Genomic DNA, 19272 nt, shown 5'->3' on the forward strand with positions numbered 1-19272 from the left:
TGGGCCCAAGGCTTCCTTCCTGCTGAGCTGCCTGTGGGGTGAGGTTGCCCCTGCCAGGGATCCTATAGCCTGGCAGGGATGGTGCTAGAGGGACCCAGAGGGTGGTAGCCTCGCCAGGGGCTTGCACAGAGTTTTGGGTGGGGGCTCGGCCAGTGGTGGTGGCCCTTCCTCTCCAAGCCCCACCTGGCGGCAGCCCCACCGAGCCCCGGTCCTGTGCCCACCGTGTAGGTTCACCCAGGGAGAGAGGCCTGAGGGAGTTGGGGATGGCACAGTGGCGCTCATGGATCAGCCTCTGCCTGGACAAGATCCAGTTTATTTGGAATCAACTCGGTGGTGGGTGACAGCCTCCTGTGAGGATGTGGGTTCTGGCGGCAGCCATCTTGCACAGCTGGGTGCCACTGTGTTGCACCTGCCTGTCACCCTGACTGGGGATACCCCTCTCTGCTGGATTTCGTGCTTACCTGGCCTTTCGTCCTCCTTGTCCCTGTCCAGGTACCCACACCCGCCATGTCCCCATTCTGATCAGCCCACATGTCCCCCCAGCAGCCCTGCTGGAGCAGCCTCCTCCCTGGCATCTGCTTCTGGGTTGTTTTCTCTGCAAGATTCTGCAACCAAAGGCTGGGAGGCAGTGTGCGTGGCAGACGCTGCCATCAGCACGTGCCCATGTCACACCCACACTCTGGGTTGGGTCAGCAGGAGGTGGATGGTCAGGGCTCCTTCCCAGCAGCTTCTTCCCTGCAGTGGCCTCAGGTGAGCCACCTCCGAGGGCTCGTGGAGTTCAGATCTATGTCCAGGAAAGAGGCTGCTGGACAAATCCAGAGGAGGAGTGTGGTGGCAGCTGTCTTGTTCTTGGCCTGCGACCTTGTGTGCGTGGGAGACCAGGCAGCTCCTCTAGTCTCTGCAGTGCGAGAGTTGGCACACACAGCTGCTGAACACCTGCAAGGTGACCTTGAGCTGCTGGCCTGGTGCGCTGGGGTCTGCACAGGGCAGTAGGAGCTGTTTCCTGTAGGAGTTGAGCGGGTAGCAGCAGCTACACTGAGCATCCACCTGCTGGGTGGTGATGTTGAAGCTGCCAAGAAGCAGACAAGCAGAGGGTCAGGGCAGCACCTCTCCCCTGAGGAGCAGCAGGACCCCAAGCCGTTTGCAGGCCAGACCTTTAAGAGCCTTCCCTTTCCTGCTGACTCCTGCTCACAGGCACAAGGCAAGTTCGACTTTGGGCATGGAGCAGGCTACCTGGACCCCGTGGACTGGGACAAGGCAGCACTGCGAGGACCCGGCAGCCTGGCAACTTGCTGTGGGTCTTGACCCAGCCAGGAAGGTTGACTCCCAGGGGCTCACCTGACGGAAGAGGCACAAGCACCCTCGCAGCGGGTCAGGGTCACGTTTGCGGTGCACCCCTGGTAGGTGATTTCCTGTTCATGTTCCTGCACACTGCAGGCTCCTGGGGGCCAAGAGGCAAGAGTTAAGTGCACAGTGAGGTGAATGCTCACACCAGAGCAGGGCCACTGAGCCGAGAGCACAGCTGCATGAGCAGACTGATTTTGGAGAAGCCTGAAGACGTAGAGGCCCCACTGTGGCCCCCGCAGCTCAGACCAGGCTCTGCATGGGGCCAAAGGCTGGCAGCCTCTCCTTCCTGGCTTTTCTGAAGGACCTGGCAGTGAGCTGGGCCCCAGAGGGACCTCAGTCAGACCCAGGTCTCGCCACCTCCCTTCCTATGCCCCAGACAGGGCCTGTGGCCCTAGGTGTCTCAGGACCTGCTGAGGGCCAAGGAGAGTGTTTCACTGTCTCCAAAAGGGGACTCCCCACACCAGGACTGGGGGAGGGGAAGCAGAGCAGGCCCCTTGGTCTGGGTTTCTAGGAGGGGTGTGGTGTGAGGACCAGGACACCTGGTCAGATGGTGGTGACGCTGCAGCACAGCCCAGGGTGCGCTGGTATAGGGGACAGGCATTACAACACATTAAAAAAAAAAAAGTTTCTGGCAGACTGGATGTCCTGCCCCGTGTTTCTCTCCCTCACCTCCACCAAATTGGTCCTGTCACCCACCACACCCAGCTTCTCCTGCACCAGCTGAGGAAGGAGGGGCTCACGGCCCAGTTTGCTGAGCCCCAGCGGCCTACTCCTGTTCCTCTGTTCTGCTTCCTGATGCTACTTCCACAGGAAAGAGCCTGTGCCCACGTCCTTGTCTCACAGGGTGAGAAGCCCTCATGCACAGCAGAATGTGAAGCTCAGAGTTGGCGAGAAGGAACTGCTGGGGGACAACGGGCCAGGGCAGCCTGGCTCCAAGAACATGTTCAACAGGGGAATACTTCCAGGGGAGGAAGGGCATACCCAGAACACAAGGTGGACGTGGATAGCTCTTGCTGCACGGCAGGGCCCGGCCCGTGCTTGCTCTGCAGGGAACCCTGGCACTTCCTGGGCAGGAGGGCAGCTGGAAGCAGCAGCTTACAGAGAGTGCCTCCATTAAACGGCAGCCCTGTCTCCAGGCCCACTCAGCCTCCCGCAGGTCAGGGAGGTGCATACTTGCAGTGGACTTTGCTTTCCTCTCTAACTCAAGGAGGTCATGTTCCTTGAGCTCAGGGACCCCTGCTATCTCACACCCTCTGAGCTTCCCAAGAGTCAGCTGTGGAAGGCTGCTTGGGGAGATATGTCAGCCTGAAAAGAGAGGTCAAGACTGCAGAGGGACATGCAGCAGAGGCCTGGGGTGTGAAAAATGCCTCTGATGCTGGTAGGAGACATGGGCAAGGAAGCACCAGTTTCATCCAGACTGGCGTGAGCACAGGGGCTGCTCAGGAGAGGAGAAAAGAATGGGGCTTGGGACAGGCACCGGGGCTGTGGGCAGCATGGAGGAATGGCGGGACGAGGGAAGGCAGTAGGCCTGAGGGGCAGCACAGTGCAGTTGGGAGAAGAGGCAGGCCTGGAATGCAGCCCTGAGCCAATGGGGGCCACAGAGATGCTGCTTACCATCAGAGGAGACTGAGGGGGCCACCCTGGAGGGGGTTGCTGGGGGGAAGGTAGAGGAGCTTCCGTGCGAGGTGATGTAGCTGGACAGGAGCATGGACGTCAGCAGCCTGGAGGTACCAGGAGGACTGCTGGTAAGGTTGGTAGTAGGGGAAACTGTTGAGCTTGTCATCCTCAAGGTCGAAGACACAAGGCCTGGCATGGAGGCTTGGGTGGTAAGAGAAGTAAGCTGGGAGGTGGTGGACTGTGAGAAGGCAGAGGAAGGGGAGGCACTGGGTGTAATCCTGGACGTGGAAGGGAAGCCTGGGCTGGGGTTTGGCACCTGATCTGGGGTGGCAGATGTGTGGACAGCTGGCAGGGTGGGAAGAGCAGAGTCAGGGGAAGAGGAGTTTAAAAGAGGTAAAAGGGAAGTGTTAACAGGACTGGAGGTTGGGGTGGGGAGGAGAGAGGCAGAAGGAGAAGGGAAATGGGACCCAGTCGTAGACGCAGTGGGAAACGGAGCAGGAGGGATGGAGCTGCTGGTAGGTGCATACAGTGGGGGAGCAGTGGGGGAGGTTGAAGGGACTGAGGTGGACGATGTGGTAAGAGGAGATCTCGGTGACAGCAAGGCGGAAATGGGAGAGGAAGAGGTTTGAAAAGAAGTTGGCCGGGAGGTTGTGGATGAGGCCTTGGGCAAAAGTGTGGAAGGATGTGTAGTCTCTACAGAAACAGACGTGGTGAAAAGACTACGGAGTGCCGATGGCGAGGCTGCGGGGGACAAAGTAGAACTGGAGGTAGAAATGGAGGACAAGGGAGAAGAAGAGCTCCGTAAATAAGACGACGTTCTGGCAGTGTGGAAAGACCAGTGGGCCTGTGTGGAGGTCCAGGTAGACGTGGTCATCAGTGGTGAAGTGCTTCTGGGTCCAGTAGCCTTCACGGCTGTGGTTGAAAGACTCGTGTCCATTGGCCTTGGGATGGAGGTGCTCCATAACACCTCTGGGCTGGACGGGCTGGTGAGGCTCTGAGAAGTGGGTCTGAGAGAGATGGTGGATAGCGTGGTACCCAGAGAGGTAACTGAGGGCTTGTGGCCAGTTGAAGTTGGATATGCACTGGTGGTCTGGAGGGACGTTCCTGAGAGGGGCACAGAATGCTGGAGAGTGGTGGAGGCAGATGCCGTGTATGGAGACTGAGAGGTCCATAAGGTGTGTGTACTGGTGTGAGTGGCAGAGGAGGTGTGGGCCATAGGACTTGGAGTTTGTCTGTTGGTGGGTGTGGTGATGATGCTCGTGGACAGGGGTGATGTGGATTCCACGTATGGCGAGGAGGAAAGGTGTGACAGGGAGGAAGCAGAGGTTCTAAGAGTGATGACGGAGCTGTGGGCTTGTGTGGAGGCCCTGGAAGACGTGGTCATCTGCGCTGCACTGCTTGTGGGTCCAGTGGACTGGAAGGCTGTAGTTGAAAGACTGGAGCCCATTAACCTTGGGGAGGAAGTGCTCCATAACAGTTCAGGGCTGGTGGTCCAGTGAGAAGTTGATGTGAGAGGGCTGGTGGACAGTGTGGAAATCAGAGAGGTAGGTGAGGTCTGGGGCCCAGTGGGAGTTGGAAATGCACTGCTGGTCTTGAGGGACGTTCTTGTGAGGTGGATGGAAGGGCGGGCCGTGGTGGAGGCCGACGTGCTGTACAAGGAGTGAGAGGTCAGTGGGGTTTGTTGAGTGCTGGGAAGGGCCAATGAGGTAAGTGCCACGGGGCTGCCGGTTTGTTTGATGGTGGTGGTCAGAGATAATGTGGGTTTCGGGTAAGGAGAGGACAGTGGGAAGGACAGGGGGGCAGCGGAGGATCTGGAAGTGTTGATCGAGGTATTGGCTCCTGTGGAGGACCTGGTAGAAGTGGTCATCAGTAGTGTAGTGCTTGTGGTTCTGGTGGCCTTGATGGTTGTGGTGGAAAGACTGGAGCCCATAGGCCTTGGGGTGGAGGTACCACTGAGCACTTCTGGGCTGGATGGTCTGGTAGTCTTGAGGGGCGTAGCTGTGAGGTGCAGGGACGGGTGAGCCGTGGTGGAGGCAGAAGAGGTGTATGAAGCCTGAGAGGTCCATGGCATGTGTGGAGTGCTGGGAGGGTACACGGAGGTAAGTGCCTTGGAGCTCTCTGTTTGTGTGATGGTGGTGGCAATAGGTAATGTGGATTTTGAGTGTGGAGTGGACGTAGGGTGTGGGAGAGGGGCACGGGAGGTCCTAAAAGTGCTGATCAAGCTGGGGGCCCTGGTAGATGTGGTCATCAGTGGTAGAGTGGCTGTGGGTGCCGTGGGCTTGACGGTTATGGTTGTAGGACTGGAACTAATGAAGCTTGGGGTAGAGGTGCTCCAAAGCACTTGTGGGCTGGATGGGCTGCTGAGGCTCTGAGGAGTTGGTGTGAGAGAAGGGGTGGACAATGTGGAAGCCCGAGAGGTAAGTGAGGTCTGGGGACTGGGTGGAGGTGGATATGCGCTGGTGATCTGGACGGATGTTCCTGGGAGGGGAACGGAAGGGTGGGCTGTGTTGGAGGCAGACGCGGTGTTTGAAGACTGAGAGGTCCGTGAGGTTTGTGTACTGGTGTGAGTGGCAGAGGAGGTGTGGGCCACCGGGGTCCCCGTTTGTGTATTGGTGGTTGTGGGTGTGATGTTGGTGGACAGGGGTGAGGTGGGTTTGTGATATGGGGAGGAAGGGAGGTACGACACGGAGGCAGTGGAGGTTGTGGAAGTGACGAAGGACCTGTGGGGGGCACTGGTAGACGTAGTGATCAGGGGAGAGGTGTAGGTGGGTCCAGTGGCCCTGACCACTGTGGTGGAAAGAGTGGTGGTCATTGAACTTGGGTGGTGGCTCTCAGAGGGGACCTCTGTAGTGGATTGTGCGTTGAGGGTCTGAGAAGTTGGTGTGAGAGAGAGGGTGGAGAGTGTGGAAACCAGAGAAGTAGGTGAGGTCAGGGGCCCACTAGGCGTTGGGAATGTGCTGCTGGTCTTGAGGGACGTTCCCGTGAGCTGGATGGAAGGGCGGGCCGTGGTGGAGGCCGACGTGGTGTACAAGGGGTGAGAGGTGGATGGGATTTGTTGCGTGGTAAGAAGGGTCCCGGAGGTGAGTGCCATCGCGCTCATGGTTTGCTTGATGGTGGTGGCTAGAGGTAAAGTGCTTTTCAAGTAAGTAATGGTTGATGGGAAGGAGAGAGTTGCAGTGGAGGTTCTGGAAGTGGTGACGGAGGTGTTGGCTCGTGTAGTGGCCCTGGTAGATGTGGTTGTCAGTGGTGCCGTGCTTGTCGGTCCAGAGGCCTTGACTGTTGTGGTTAAAAGACTGGAGCCCGTTGACCCCGGAGAGGACGTGCTCCAGAGAACCTCAGGGCTGGATGGGCTGGGGATGCTCTGAGAAGATGGCGTGAGAGAGCCAGTGGACAGTGTGGTAACCAGCGGGGAAAGGGAGGTGTTGGGAGTGGTAGGAGTTGGAAATGAGCTGGTGGTCTTGAGGGGTGTAGCTGTGAGGTGCAGGGACGGGTGAGCCGTGGTGGAGGCAGAAGAGGTGTATGAAGCCTGAGAGGTCCATGGCATGAGTGGAGTGCTGTGAGGGGACTCAGAGTTAAGTGCCTCAGGGCTCCCTGTTTCTGTGATGGTGGTGGCAATCGGTAATGTGGATTTTGTGTGTAAAGTGGACGTAGGGTGTGGGAGAGGGGCAGGGGAGGTCCTGAATGTGCTGATCGATTTGGGGGCCTGTGTGGAGGCCCTGGTAGATGTGGTCATCAGTGGTAGAGTGGCTGTGGGTGCCGTGGGCTTGACGGTTATGGTCGTAGGACTGGAACTAGTGAAGCTTGGGGTAGAGGTGCTCCAAAGCACTTGTGGGCTGGATGGGCTGCTGAGGCTCTGAGGAGTTGGTGTGAGAGAAGGGGTGGACAATGTGGAAGCTCGAGAGGTAAGTGAGGTCTGGGGACCGGGTGGAGGTGGATATGTGCTGGTGATCTGGACGGATGTTCCTGGGAGGGGAACGGAAGGGTGGGCAGTGTTGGAGGCAGACGCGGTGTTTGAAGACGGAGAGGTCCGTGAGGTTTGTGTACTGGTGTGAGTGGCAGAGGAGGTGTGGGCCACCGGGGTCCCCGTTTGTGTATTGGTGGGTGTGGGTGTGATGTTGGTGGACAGGGGTGATGTGGGTTTGGGATGTGGGGAGGAGGAAAGGTGTGACAGGGAGGCAGTGGAGGTTGTGGAAGTGACGAAGGACCTGTGGGGGGCACTGGTAGACGTAGTGATCAGGGGAGAGGTGTAGGTGGGTCCAGTGGCCCTGACCACTGTGGTGGAGAGAGTGGTGGTCATTGAACTTGGGTGGTGGCTCTCAGAGGGGACCTCTGTAGTGGATTGTGCGTTGAGGGTCTGAGAAGTTGGTGTGAGAGAGAGGGTGGAGAGTGTGGAAACCAGAGAAGTAGGTGAGGTCAGGGGCCCACTAGGCGTTGGGAATGTGCTGCTGGTCTTGAGGGACGTTCCCGTGAGCTGGATGGAAGGGCGGGCCGTGGTGGAGGCCGACGTGGTGTACAAGGGGTGAGAGGTGGATGGGATTTGTTGCGTGGTAAGAAGGGTCCCGGAGGTGAGTGCCATCGCGCTCATGGTTTGCTTGATGGTGGTGGCTAGAGGTAAAGTGCTTTTCAAGTAAGTAATGGTTGATGGGAAGGAGAGAGTTGCAGTGGAGGTTCTGGAAGTGGTGACGGAGGTGTTGGCTCGTGTAGTGGCCCTGGTAGATGTGGTTGTCAGTGGTGCCGTGCTTGTCGGTCCAGAGGCCTTGACTGTTGTGGTTAAAAGACTGGAGCCCGTTGACCCCGGAGAGGACGTGCTCCAGAGAACCTCAGGGCTGGATGGGCTGGGGATGCTCTGAGAAGATGGCGTGAGAGAGCCAGTGGACAGTGTGGTAACCAGCGGGGAAAGGGAGGTGTTGGGAGTGGTAGGAGTTGGAAATGAGCTGGTGGTCTTGAGGGGTGTAGCTGTGAGGTGCAGGGACGGGTGAGCCGTGGTGGAGGCAGAAGAGGTGTATGAAGCCTGAGAGGTCCATGTCATGAGTGGAGTGCTGTGAGGGGACTCAGAGTTAAGTGCCTCAGGGCTCCCTGTTTCTGTGATGGTGGTGGCAATCGGTAATGTGGATTTTGTGTGTAAAGTGGACGTAGGGTGTGGGAGAGGGGCAGGGGAGGTCCTGAACGTGCTGATCGATTTGGGGGCCTGTGTGGAGGCCCTGGTAGATGTGGTCATCAGTGGTAGAGTGGCTGTGGGTGCCGTGGGCTTGACGGTTATGGTCGTAGGACTGGAACTAGTGAAGCTTGGGGTAGAGGTGCTCCAAAGCACTTGTGGGCTAGATGGGCTGCTGAGGCTCTGAGGAGTTGGTGTGAGAGAAGGGGTGGACAATGTGGAAGCCCGAGAGGTAAGTGAGGTCTGGGGACCGGGTGGAGGTGGATATGTGCTGGTGATCTGGACGGATGTTCCTGGGAGGGGAACGGAAGGGTGGGCTGTGTTGGAGGCAGACGCGGTGTTTGAAGACTGAGAGGTCCGTGAGGTTTGTGTACTGGTGTGAGTGGCAGAGGAGGTGTGGGCCACCGGGGTCCCCGTTTGTGTATTGGTGGGTGTGGGTGTGATGTTGGTGGACAGGGGTGATGTGGGTTTGGGATGTGGGGAGGAGGAAAGGTGTGACAGGGAGGCAGTGGAGGTTGTGGAAGTGACGAAGGACCTGTGGGGGGCACTGGTAGACGTAGTGATCAGGGGAGAGGTGTAGGTGGGTCCAGTGGCCCTGACCACTGTGGTGGAGAGAGTGGTGGTCATTGAACTTGGGTGGTGGCTCTCAGAGGGGACCTCTGTAGTGGATTGTGCGTTGAGGGTCTGAGAAGTTGGTGTGAGAGAGAGGGTGGAGAGTGTGGAAACGAGAGAAGTAGGTGAGGTCAGGGGCCCACTAGGCGTTGGGAATGTGCTGCTGGTCTTGAGGGACGTTCCCGTGAGCTGGATGGAAGGGCGGGCCGTGGTGGAGGCCGACGTGGTGTACAAGGGGTGAGAGGTGGATGGGATTTGTTGCGTGCTAAGAAGCGTCCCGGAGGTGAGTGCCACTGGACTCATGGTTTGCTTGATGGTGGAAGCCCAGGGTAATGTGGTTTTCTGGTAAGTAGTGGTCCATGGGAAAGGCAGAGGGGCAGTGTAGGATCTGGAAGTCCTGACCGAGGTGTTGGCTCGTGTAGTGGCCCTGGTAGATGTGGTTACCAGTGGTGCAGTGCTTGTAGGTCCAGTGGATTTGACTCCTGTAGTGGAAAGACTGGATCCCGTTGACCTCGGGGAGGAGGCGGTCCAGAGCCCTCCTGGGCTGGATGGGCTGGGGATGCTCTGAGAAGATGGTGTGAGAGAGCCAGTGGACAGTGTTGAAACTAGGGAGGTGAGTGAGGTGTGGGCTGTAGGAGGATTTGGAAATGAGCTGGTGGTCTTGAGGGGCGTAGCTGTGAGGTGCAGGGACGGGTGAGCCGTGGTGGAGGCAGAAGAGGTGTATGAAGCCTGAGAGGTCCATGTCATGAGTGGAGTGCTGTGAGGGGACTCGGAGGTAAGTGTCCTGGGGCTCCCTGTTTGTGTGATGGTGGTGGCAATAGGTAATGTGTATTTTGTGTGCGGAGTGGCCGTAGGGTGTTGGAGAGGGGCAGGGGAGGTCCTGAACGTGCTGATCGATTTGGGGGCCTGTGTGGAGGCCCTGGTAGATGTGGTCATCAGTGGTAGAGTGGCTGTGGGTGCCGTGGGCTTGACGGTTATGGTTGTAGGACTGGAACTAATGAAGCTTGGGGTAGAGGTGCTCCAAAGCACTTGTGGGCTGGATGGGCTGCTGAGGCTCTGAGGAGTTGGTGTGAGAGAAGGGGTGGACAATGTGGAAGCCCGAGAGGTAAGTGAGGTCTGGGGACCGGGTGGAGGTGGATATGTGCTGGTGATCTGGACGGATGTTCCTGGGAGGGGAACGGAAGGGTGGGCTGTGTTGGAGGCAGACGCGGTGTTTGAAGACGGAGAGGTCCGTGAGGTTTGTGTACTGGTGTGAGTGGCAGAGGAGGTGTGGGCCACCGGGGTCCCCGTTTGTGTATTGGTGGGTGTGGGTGTGATGTTGGTGGACAGGGGTGAGGTGGGTTTGGGATGTGGGGAGGAGGAAAGGTGTGACAGGGAGGCAGGGGAGGTTGTGGAAGTGACGAAGGACCTGTGGGGGGCACTGGTAGACGTAGTGATCAGGGGAGAGGTGTAGGTGGGTCCAGTGGCCCTGACCACTGTGGTGGAAAGAGTGGTGGTCATTGAACTTGGGTGGTGGCTCTCAGAGGGGACCTCTGTAGTGGATTGTGTGTTGAGGGTCTGAGAAGTTGGTGTGAGAGAGAGGGTGGAGAGTGTGGAAACCAGAGAAGTAGGTGAGGTCAGGGGCCCACTAGGCGTTGGGAATGTGCTGCTGGTCTTGAGGGACGTTCCCGTGAGCTGGATGGAAGGGCGGGCCGTGGTGGAGGCCGACGTGGTGTACAAGGGGTGAGAGGTGGATGGGATTTGTTGCGTGGTAAGAAGGGTCCCGGAGGTGAGTGCCATCGCGCTCATGGTTTGCTTGATGGTGGTGGCTAGAGGTAAAGTGCTTTTCAAGTAAGTAATGGTTGATGGGAAGGAGAGAGTTGCAGTGGAGGTTCTGGAAGTGGTGACGGAGGTGTTGGCTCGTGTAGTGGCCCTGGTAGATGTGGTTGTCAGTGGTGCCGTGCTTGTCGGTCCAGAGGCCTTGACTGTTGTGGTTAAAAGACTGGAGCCCGCAGACCCCGGAGAGGACGTGCTCCAGAGAACCTCAGGGCTGGATGGGCTGGGGATGCTCTGAGAAGATGGCGTGAGAGAGCCAGTGGACAGTGTGGTAACCAGCGGGGAAAGGGAGGTGTTGGGAGTGGTAGGAGTTGGAAATGAGCTGGTGGTCTTGAGGGGTGTAGCTGTGAGGTGCAGGGACGGGTGAGCCGTGGTGGAGGCAGAAGAGGTGTATGAAGCCTGAGAGGTCCATGGCATGAGTGGAGTGCTGTGAGGGGACTCAGAGTTAAGTGCCTCAGGGCTCCATGTTTGTGTGATGGTGGTGGCAATAGGTAATGTGGATTTTGTGTGTAAAGTGGACGTAGGGTGTGGGAGAGGGGCAGGGGAGGTCCTGAACGTGCTGATCGATTTGGGGGCCTGTGTGGAGGCCCTGGTAGATGTGGTCATCAGTGGTAGAGTGGCTGTGGGTGCCGTGGGCTTGACGGTTATGGTTGTAGGACTGGAACTAATGAAGCTTGGGGTAGAGGTGCTCCAAAGCACTTGTGGGCTGGATGGGCTGCTGAGGCTCTGAGGAGTTGGTGTGAGAGAAGGGGTGGACAATGTGGAAGCCCGAGAGGTAAGTGAGGTCTGGGGACCGGGTGGAGGTGGATATGCGCTGGTGATCTGGACGGATGTTCCTGGGAGGGGAACGGAAGGGTGGGCTGTGTTGGAGGCAGACGCGGTGTTTGAAGACTGAGAGGTCCGTGAGGTTTGTGTACTGGTGTGAGTGGCAGAGGAGGTGTGGGCCACCGGGGTCCCCGTTTGTGTATTGGTGGGTGTGGGTGTGATGTTGGTGGACAGGGGTGATGTGGGTTTGGGATGTGGGGAGGAGGAAAGGTGTGACAGGGAGGCAGAGGAGGTTGTGGAAGTGACGAAGGACCTGTGGGGGGCACTGGTAGACGTAGTGATCAGGGGAGAGGTGTAGGTGGGTCCAGTGGCCCTGACCACTGTGGTGGAGAGAGTGGTGGTCATTGAACTTGGGTGGTGGCTCTCAGAGGGGACCTCTGTAGTGGATTGTGTGTTGAGGGTCTGAGAAGTTGGTGTGAGAGAGAGGGTGGAGAGTGTGGAAACGAGAGAAGTAGGTGAGGTCAGGGGCCCACTAGGCGTTGGGAATGTGCTGCTGGTCTTGAGGGACGTTCCCGTGAGCTGGATGGAAGGGCGGGCCGTGGTGGAGGCCGACGTGGTGTACAAGGGGTGAGAGGTGGATGGGATTTGTTGCGTGGTAAGAAGGGTCCCGGAGGTGAGTGACATCGTGCTCATGGTTTGCTTGATGGTGGTGGCTAGAGGTAAAGTGCTTTTCAAGTAAGTAGTGGTTGATGGGAAGGAGAGAGTTGCAGTGGAGGTTCTGGAAGTGGTGACGGAGGTGTTGGCTCGTGTAGTGGCCCTGGTAGATATGGTTGTCAGTGGTGCCGTGCTTGTCGGTCCAGAGGCCTTGACTGTTGTGGTTAAAAGACTGGAGCCCGTTGACCCCGGAGAGGATGTGCTCCAGAGAACCTCAGGGCTGGATGGGCTGGGGATGCTCTGAGAAGATGGCGTGAGAGAGCCAGTGGACAGTGTGGTAACCAGCGGGGAAAGGGAGGTGTTGGGAGTGGTAGGAGTTGGAAATGAGCTGGTGGTCTTGAGGGGTGTAGCTGTGAGGTGCAGGGACGGGTGAGCCGTGGTGGAGGCAGAAGAGGTGTATGAAGCCTGAGAGGTCCATGTCATGAGTGGAGTGCTGTGAGGGGACTCGGAGGTAAGTGTCCTGGGGCTCCCTGTTTGTGTGATGGTGGTGGCAATAGGTAATGTGTATTTTGTGTGCGGAGTGGACGTAGGGTGTGGGAGAGGGGCAGGGGAGGTCCTAAAAGTACTGATCAAGCTGGGGGCCTGTGTGGAGGCCCTGGTAGATGTGGTCATCAGTGGTAGAGTGGCTGTGGGTGCCGTGGGCTTGACGGTTATGGTTGTAGGACTGGAACTAATGAAGCTTGGGGTAGAGGTGCTCCAAAGCACTTGTGGGCTGGATGGGCTGCTGAGGCTCTGAGGAGTTGGTGTGAGAGAAGGGGTGGACAATGTGGAAGCCCGAGAGGTAAGTGAGGTCTGGGGACCGGGTGGAGGTGGATATGTGCTGGTGATCTGGACGGATGTTCCTGGGAGGGGAACGGAAGGGTGGGCAGTGTTGGAGGCAGACGCGGTGTTTGAAGACGGAGAGGTCCGTGAGGTTTGTGTACTGGTGTGAGTGGCAGAGGAGGTGTGGGCCACCGGGGTCCCCGTTTGTGTATTGGTGGGTGTGGGTGTGATGTTGGTGGACAGGGGTGAGGTGGGTTTGGGATGTGGGGAGGAGGAAAGGTGTGACAGGGAGGCAGGGGAGGTTGTGGAAGTGACGAAGGACCTGTGGGGGGCACTGGTAGACGTAGTGATCAGGGGAGAGGTGTAGGTGGGTCCAGTGGCCCTGACCACTGTGGTGGAGAGAGTGGTGGTCATTGAACTTGTGTCCGAGTTTTTAGAGGGGACCTCTTGGCTAGATGGACTTGTATGGCTTTCAGAAGTTTGTGTTTGAGACAGGGTGGACAGTGTGGAAACCAGAGAGGTCAGTGAGGTCCTGAGACCAGTTGTCGTATGCAATCCCCCTGTGAGGGTGTTGGAGCTGTGCGTAGTGTTTGCGGTCGCCGTGGCGGACGTGTGCCGTGTGGTGATGGTGGTTCCATGTGGTTTGATGGAGGAGGCTGTGTTTTCTGTCCCTAGACTGGGTGTGGCTGCTGTTGAGGTTTCAGTGTCATCGGCTGCTTGCTGTGAGGATGTTGTTCTGAGAGCACCCGGTGGCTCTGTGCTGCTGGTCCCAGGACTCCTGGTGGTTGTGAGCATTTCCTGGTGGGTTGGTGTCTCTGTGGATCCAGGACATGTGTTACCATTCAGTCCTGAACTCCAGACTCCTGCTCTGTCTGGAGGGCCTGTCCCTGAGGGTTCGCTGGTGGGTGTTTGTCCTCAGTGTGTCTGACCCTGAAGCACCTTTCTTTGGTCACCTGTCTCTTTCTCTGGACCTCTGTGTTGGCTTGGAGGTGTGGTCCGTGTGTCCTCATGGGTCTGCCGTCCTAACTGTGGCCCTCTTGCACCTGTTCTCAGTTCCCATGTCTGTGAGCGTCTTTCTGGCTCTGCCCCCTCCTCTCTGCCTCTGTCCTCTGTCCCCTTGGGCTCGCTGTCCCTTGTTCTTGGACTTGCCTTTCTGCTTTCTCAGGGTGTGGCCCACCTGTGGCACCCTGTGGCACGTGTGGCTGTGGGAAGCTGACCTCCCGGCCACCACTCACCTTGGCTGGGAAGCGTTCCTGTTCTTGAGCTTGGTGGGGCCTCCGTGGTTCTTGCTGTGGACTGAGCTGTGGACTTTGTGCCTTGGCTCTCCGGAGCTGCTGTGGCCTGTGTTATGGCTTCCGTCACCGTCAGTCCTGTGGCTGTTGACCTCCGTGTGGCTGTGAGGTTAGAGGTGGCTCCTGTCATTGGAGGTGATTTTGCCAAGGACTGCCACCCAGAGTGTCATCTTGTGTTCCCACCTGCATCTCTTAGGCTTGTGCCTGAGTCCCTGCCCCTTTCCTGTGAGCCAGGGTCCCCTGTGGGGTCTCCTTGGAGGAACCCTGGCCTCTTGCCTCCCCTGGCCTTGCTCTTATGTCTCCCACATCACTTCTGGAAATGATGGCCTTGTGGCAGTGACCATAGGCTCATGTGGGGCTATCTCTCTGCCTACTTATGGTCAGCTGGGTGGATTAATGCTCTGTCCTCTCATAGTCCCAGGCAGCAGGAGGTCTGCTGTGTGTTGAGGGGTGGGATGCAGATGATACCCCTCCCCACACCCGCCAGATACTCCAGTGTCCCCTCCATGTTACCGCCTGAGGAGAGTGCAGATGGCATCCGTGTGGTCAAGAGTGTCCAGTCCTCAGTGGAGGCAGGGGTTGAGGGTTGGGCAGTGGGGTACGTAGCTATGGGTAGGGAGCTAGGCCCAGGGCTGGTGGTCCTGGAGGCCCCTGTGCTGGGCTGGACTTCTGTGGGTGGTGCACCTGCGTGGGGCAGACCTGCCCTCATGCACAGGCAGGGGCAGACCTGCACCCCCTTGAGTCTCGCCTTTTCCTGCCACCCAGCCTTATGGCCCCTGGGCTGGAGGGATGGAGTGTAAGGCCCAGGGCATGGCTGAGCCTCTGATGGCAGCATGGGCTCCAGGTGGGGTCTTCTGGGTGACTTACTGTTGAGTCCCTGCCTCATGCTCAGTGGCCGGTCCAGCAAGGGCTGAGTGGGCAGGGCTATGGAGGTAAATTTTGCATGCCCTCCCCCTTTGGACCTGGGGTTCACACTCGTGTTCCCTGCCCCCTCCCCTGCTGGGCTAAAGTCCCCAGCCAGCACGCCCACACCCTGTGGCAGCCAGTGAGCGCAGTCACCTGTGGTCGGCAGCAGCGGCAGGGTTGTGTTGGATGGCACTGTAAGAAGAGGGTGGTCAGATGCCACTGCCCATGTGGCCCCCAGCCCTCGCCCAGGGGTTCCTTGAGCAGGCCTAGGCAGAGTTGTGTGCTCTTCATGGCAGGGGCAGGGGAATGCCACCCAGGCCGGGCGCTGAGCGGCCTGCCTCCTCCCCGTCTCCTCCCTTCCTCTGCTCTCAGCTGGCTTGGAGAAGCAAGCTGCCCGGCTGCTGTGGCCCAGTGGTATCTCTTGCTGAATGAACTGGATTCCCAGGAAGATTCCCAGTGGGCTCCCCAATACCCTGTCAGGCCTGGGGGCTCTGCTCTGAGCTGGAGCTGGGTGAGTATGTGGTCTGTGGAGCAGACGGGGGGCCAGAGGCGTCCAGTGCTGTCCTCTGTCTCTGCTGTCTACGGCCACACGGCCTGTCTGTGGGAGTCTCAGTCCCTCAAGGGGCAGGGCCCTGAGGAGTGGGTACTGGGCTGGACAGCAGCTTGTGAGGGGCCTGGAGCACCAGGGCATCCCACATCTGGCAGGCAGACACGCTGCCTGCCTGCAGCTGGACTTACTGCAGGGCACACAGGTCCCCGTGCGGTGGTCGAAGTACTCATCCTGGGAGCAGTTGTAGCAGCCTAGGGCAAAGGAGGGCCAGGCTCAGCACCAGCTGGCACCCAGCTCCCTGCCACCAGCAGGGTCCCCCTGTGGCTCGAGCCCCACCAGCCCCGGCCTTCCTCTCACTTCACTCCCAGCTCGGAAACCCCCTTCCTGGGTACCAGGGCTCTGTCCTGGTGGCCACCGCTCCTCGCTCTGGCCCTGGCTGCACTGGCTCCACTGCTTGTTTGCCCTGGGATCCCCTGTCTGTCCCCTTTCCCTCCTGTCCCCTTCCCCTCCTGTCCCCTTCCCCTCCTGTCCCCTTCCCCTCCTGTCCCCTTTCCCTCCTGTCCCCTTCCCCTCCTGTCCCCTTCCCCTCCTGTCCCCTTCCCCTGTCTGTCCCCTTCCCCTCCTGTCCCCTTCCCCTCCTGTCCCCTTCCCCTCCTGTCCCCTTCCCCTGCCTGTCCCCTTCCCCTCCTGTCCCCTTCCCCTCCTGTCCCCTTCCCCTCCTGTCCCCTTCCCCTCCTGTCCCCTCCCCTGTCTGTCCCCTTCCCCTCCTGTCCCCTTCCCCTCCTGTCCCCTTCCCCTCCTGTCCCCTCCCCTGCCTGTCCCCTTCCCCTCCTGTCCCCTTCCCCTCCTGTCCCCTCCCCTGTCTGTCCCCTTCCCCTCCTGTCCCCTTCCCCTCCTGTCCCCTTCCCCTCCTGTCCCCTTCCCCTGCCTGTCCCCTTCCCCTCCTGTCCCCTTCCCCTCCTGTCCCCTTCCCCTCCTGTCCCCTTCCCCTGCCTGTCCCCTTCCCCTCCTGTCCCCTTCCCCTCCTGTCCCCTTCCCCTCCTGTCCCCTTCCCCTCCTGTCCCCTCCCCTGTCTGTCCCCTTCCCCTCCTGTCCCCTTCCCCTCCTGTCCCCTTCCCCTGTCTGACCCCTTCCCCTCCTGTCCCCTTCCCCTCCTGTCCCCTTCCCCTCCTGTCCCCTTCCCCTCCTGTCCCCTCCCCTGTCTGTCCCCTTCCCCTCCTGTCCCCTTCCCCTCCTGTCCCCTTCCCCTCCTGTCCCCTCCCCTGTCTGTCCCCTTCCCCTCCTGTCCCCTTCCCCTCCTGTCCCCTTCCCCTCCTGTCCCCTTCCCCTCCTGTCCCCTCCCCCGTCTGTCCCCTTCCCCTCCTGTCCCCTTCCCCTCCTGTCCCCTCCCCCTCCTGTCCCCTCCCCCTCCTGTCCCCTCCCCCTCCTGTCCCCTTTCCCTCCTGTCCCCTTCCCCTCCTGTCCCCTCCCCTGTCTGTCCCCTTCCCCTCCTGTCCCCTTCCCCTCCTGTCCCCTTCCCCTCCTGTCCCCTTCCCCTCCTGTCCCCTCCCCTGTCTGTCCCCTTCCCCTCCTGTCCCCTTCCCCTCCTGTCCCCTCCCCCTCCTGTCCCCTTCCCCTCCTGTCCCCTCCCCTGTCTGTCCCCTTCCCCTCCTGTCCCCTTCCCCTCCTGTCCCCTCCCCTGTCTGTCCCCTTCCCCTCCTGTCCCCTTCCCCTCCTGTCCCCTTCCCCTCCTGTCCCCTCCCCTGTCTGTCCCCTTCCCCTCCTGTCCCCTTCCCCTCCTGTCCCCTTCCCCTCCTGTCCCCTTCCCCTCCTGTCCCCTCCCCTCCTGTCCCCTTCCCCTCCTGTCCCCTCCCCTGTCTGTCCCCTTCCCCTCCTGTCCCCTTCCCCTCCTGTCCCCTTCCCCTCCTGTCCCCTTCCCCTCCTGTCCCCTTCCCCTCCTGTCCCCCTCCCCTCCTGTCCCCTCCCCTCCTGTCCCCTCCCCTCCTGTCCCCTTCCCCTCCTGTCCCCTTCCCCTCCTGTCCCCTCCCCTCCTGTCCCCTCCCCTGTCTGTCCCCTTCCCCTCCTGTCCCCTCCCCCTCCTGTCCCCTCCCCTCCTGTCCCCTGGGCTCTTCCCGTCTTGTCCTCTACCAGGCTGTGCCTGAGTGTCTTACTTCCTTGCCTGTTTTTCACGACACTCTGGCCAGAGTGGATGTCAGAGCAGTTTGTTTTCTGTGAGGCCCTGTCCCTAACCCCGCTCTGGGCCTGGGCGTTGCTGAGTGAACGTGTGTGGTGAATCTGTGACTGTGAGCAGGAGTGCGTGAAAGGCCAGGTGGAAGGGAGGAGACTGTGGGTGAAGGAGGCTGTTGGTGCCTGAAGGCGCGGTTTGGTGTGCGAGTGGGTGTGTGTATGAGCGTGCAAACAATTGTGTGTGTGTGTCAGTGATGAGTGCACACATGAGGAAACAAGGTGCCTGTGCCCCCACCTTCGACATTCGTGTCTGGGAAGCTGTCCAGGCGGCCAGGGCAGAGGCAGGGCTGGTAGTGCCACGTGCAGTTGGCCTCCTGCGTGTACTGGAACTTGCCGTCGCCCACCTGCGAGTGGGTGTTGTAGAAGTCGCAGTAGATGGCTGGAGGAAAGGCAGTGGTCAGTCCATGTGGGAGGTCTGGGTTCTGTTGGCAGGGCCTCGGGGCGGGGCCGGGCATGGCCCTGCAGGGCTCAGAGCTACTGGGGGTGGGGCAGGGCACTCACGGCAGAAGTCTGGGGCCCTCCAGTCCACGCACACGCCCTTGTCCAGGCAGGCCTTGGCATAGGCAGCCACTGCATCACATAGGCACTCACAGTCCCCACCCTTGTCGCACAGGCAGGCGTCCCGCACGCAGGCCTCGTAGTAGGGCATGCGGTAGACCTGCAGGGCCAGGGCCAGGCCTGTCTGTGCCGCTGCAGACCCGTGCTCAGCCACCCCTGCCCTGCAGGTCTGCCCAGGTCAGTGCTGCAGGGGCTCGGCTGAGACCACAAGGGAGGATTCTGATGGGCGCTCAAGCTCCCAGAGACCGCCCCGGGGCCAGGGTCCCCCCGACCTGCCCCGTCCCTGTGCTCTGGGCTCAGCATCTGCAGCACTGAGCTCCTTGCCTCAGCGACTTTTCGCTGGCCCCTGGGCCATGAGGACCCTCCTTTCAGTGCTTGCTAAGCCTGAGAACCTGAGTGTCCAGGTCCTTACCCTGGGCAGCCCCAGGTCTCCTCCCCTGACCAGGTGCTGCAGAGTGGGCTTTCCACCTGAATTCTGCTGACACTGTTGGAGGCCACCACCCTCTTCTGGAGGGCAGAGGCCTGGGGTGCTGCTAAGCACCCTGTAGCAGTCGGACCTTAGTGCAGGGCTCCTGTCTTGGATGGTGGGTTCTGCCCTCTCCATGTCCACCCCCCAACCGTGGGAGGACTTTGGCTTCTCCACTCTGGGCCAGGGTGGGTCATGAGCCCTGGGCGCTGTAGGCCGTGCCCAAGGGCCCACCTTGCTGTGGCAGGCTGTGAAGGTCTGGCTGTGGATGATGCTGCACTTGCGCTCTGCCCAGGGGCGGCGGAAGGGGTTGAGGCTGCAGGGGTCTTCTGCGTAGCTCGCGTCCCTGCACAGCGGGCTCTCCTTCCATGAGTTCACGAATTCCAACTCGTTGGATGCCACGTACTTGCTGCGTGTCTCAAAGTCATCCTTCATGTTCCCATTGCAGTTGCCACACAAGCCACAGAGGGCATCCTGCGGGACTCTG

At 59.8% G+C, this 19272-nt stretch overlaps 1 protein-coding gene across 1 annotated transcript in view; it reads right to left on the minus strand.

The window, feature by feature from the left end:
• Positions 1 to 254: 254 nt before the first annotated feature.
• The window catches only part of Muc6 (mucin 6, oligomeric mucus/gel-forming), a 29392-nt gene continuing 10374 nt past the window's right edge, over positions 255 to 19272 (minus strand). Inside the window, exons 24-32 of the mRNA XM_058579624.1 lie at positions 19020 to 19259; positions 18263 to 18419; positions 17997 to 18140; positions 15724 to 15786; positions 14593 to 15177; positions 14023 to 14181; positions 2962 to 13602; positions 1339 to 1441; positions 255 to 1069 (exon numbers count right to left, since the gene is read on the minus strand). Of these exons, the coding sequence (XP_058435607.1) occupies positions 892 to 1069; positions 1339 to 1441; positions 2962 to 13602; positions 14023 to 14181; positions 14593 to 15177; positions 15724 to 15786; positions 17997 to 18140; positions 18263 to 18419; positions 19020 to 19259 (12270 nt within the window). The 3' untranslated portion in view covers positions 255 to 891. The remainder of the gene's footprint in view (positions 1070 to 1338; positions 1442 to 2961; positions 13603 to 14022; positions 14182 to 14592; positions 15178 to 15723; positions 15787 to 17996; positions 18141 to 18262; positions 18420 to 19019; positions 19260 to 19272) is intronic.

This window comes from Marmota monax, unplaced genomic scaffold, assembly GCF_021218885.2.
Source record: "Marmota monax isolate L192 unplaced genomic scaffold, Marmota_monax_Labrador192_F-V1.1 WCK01_AAM20220418_F8-fsc00038, whole genome shotgun sequence".
In the NCBI taxonomy this organism is placed as follows: Eukaryota; Metazoa; Chordata; class Mammalia; order Rodentia; family Sciuridae; genus Marmota; species Marmota monax.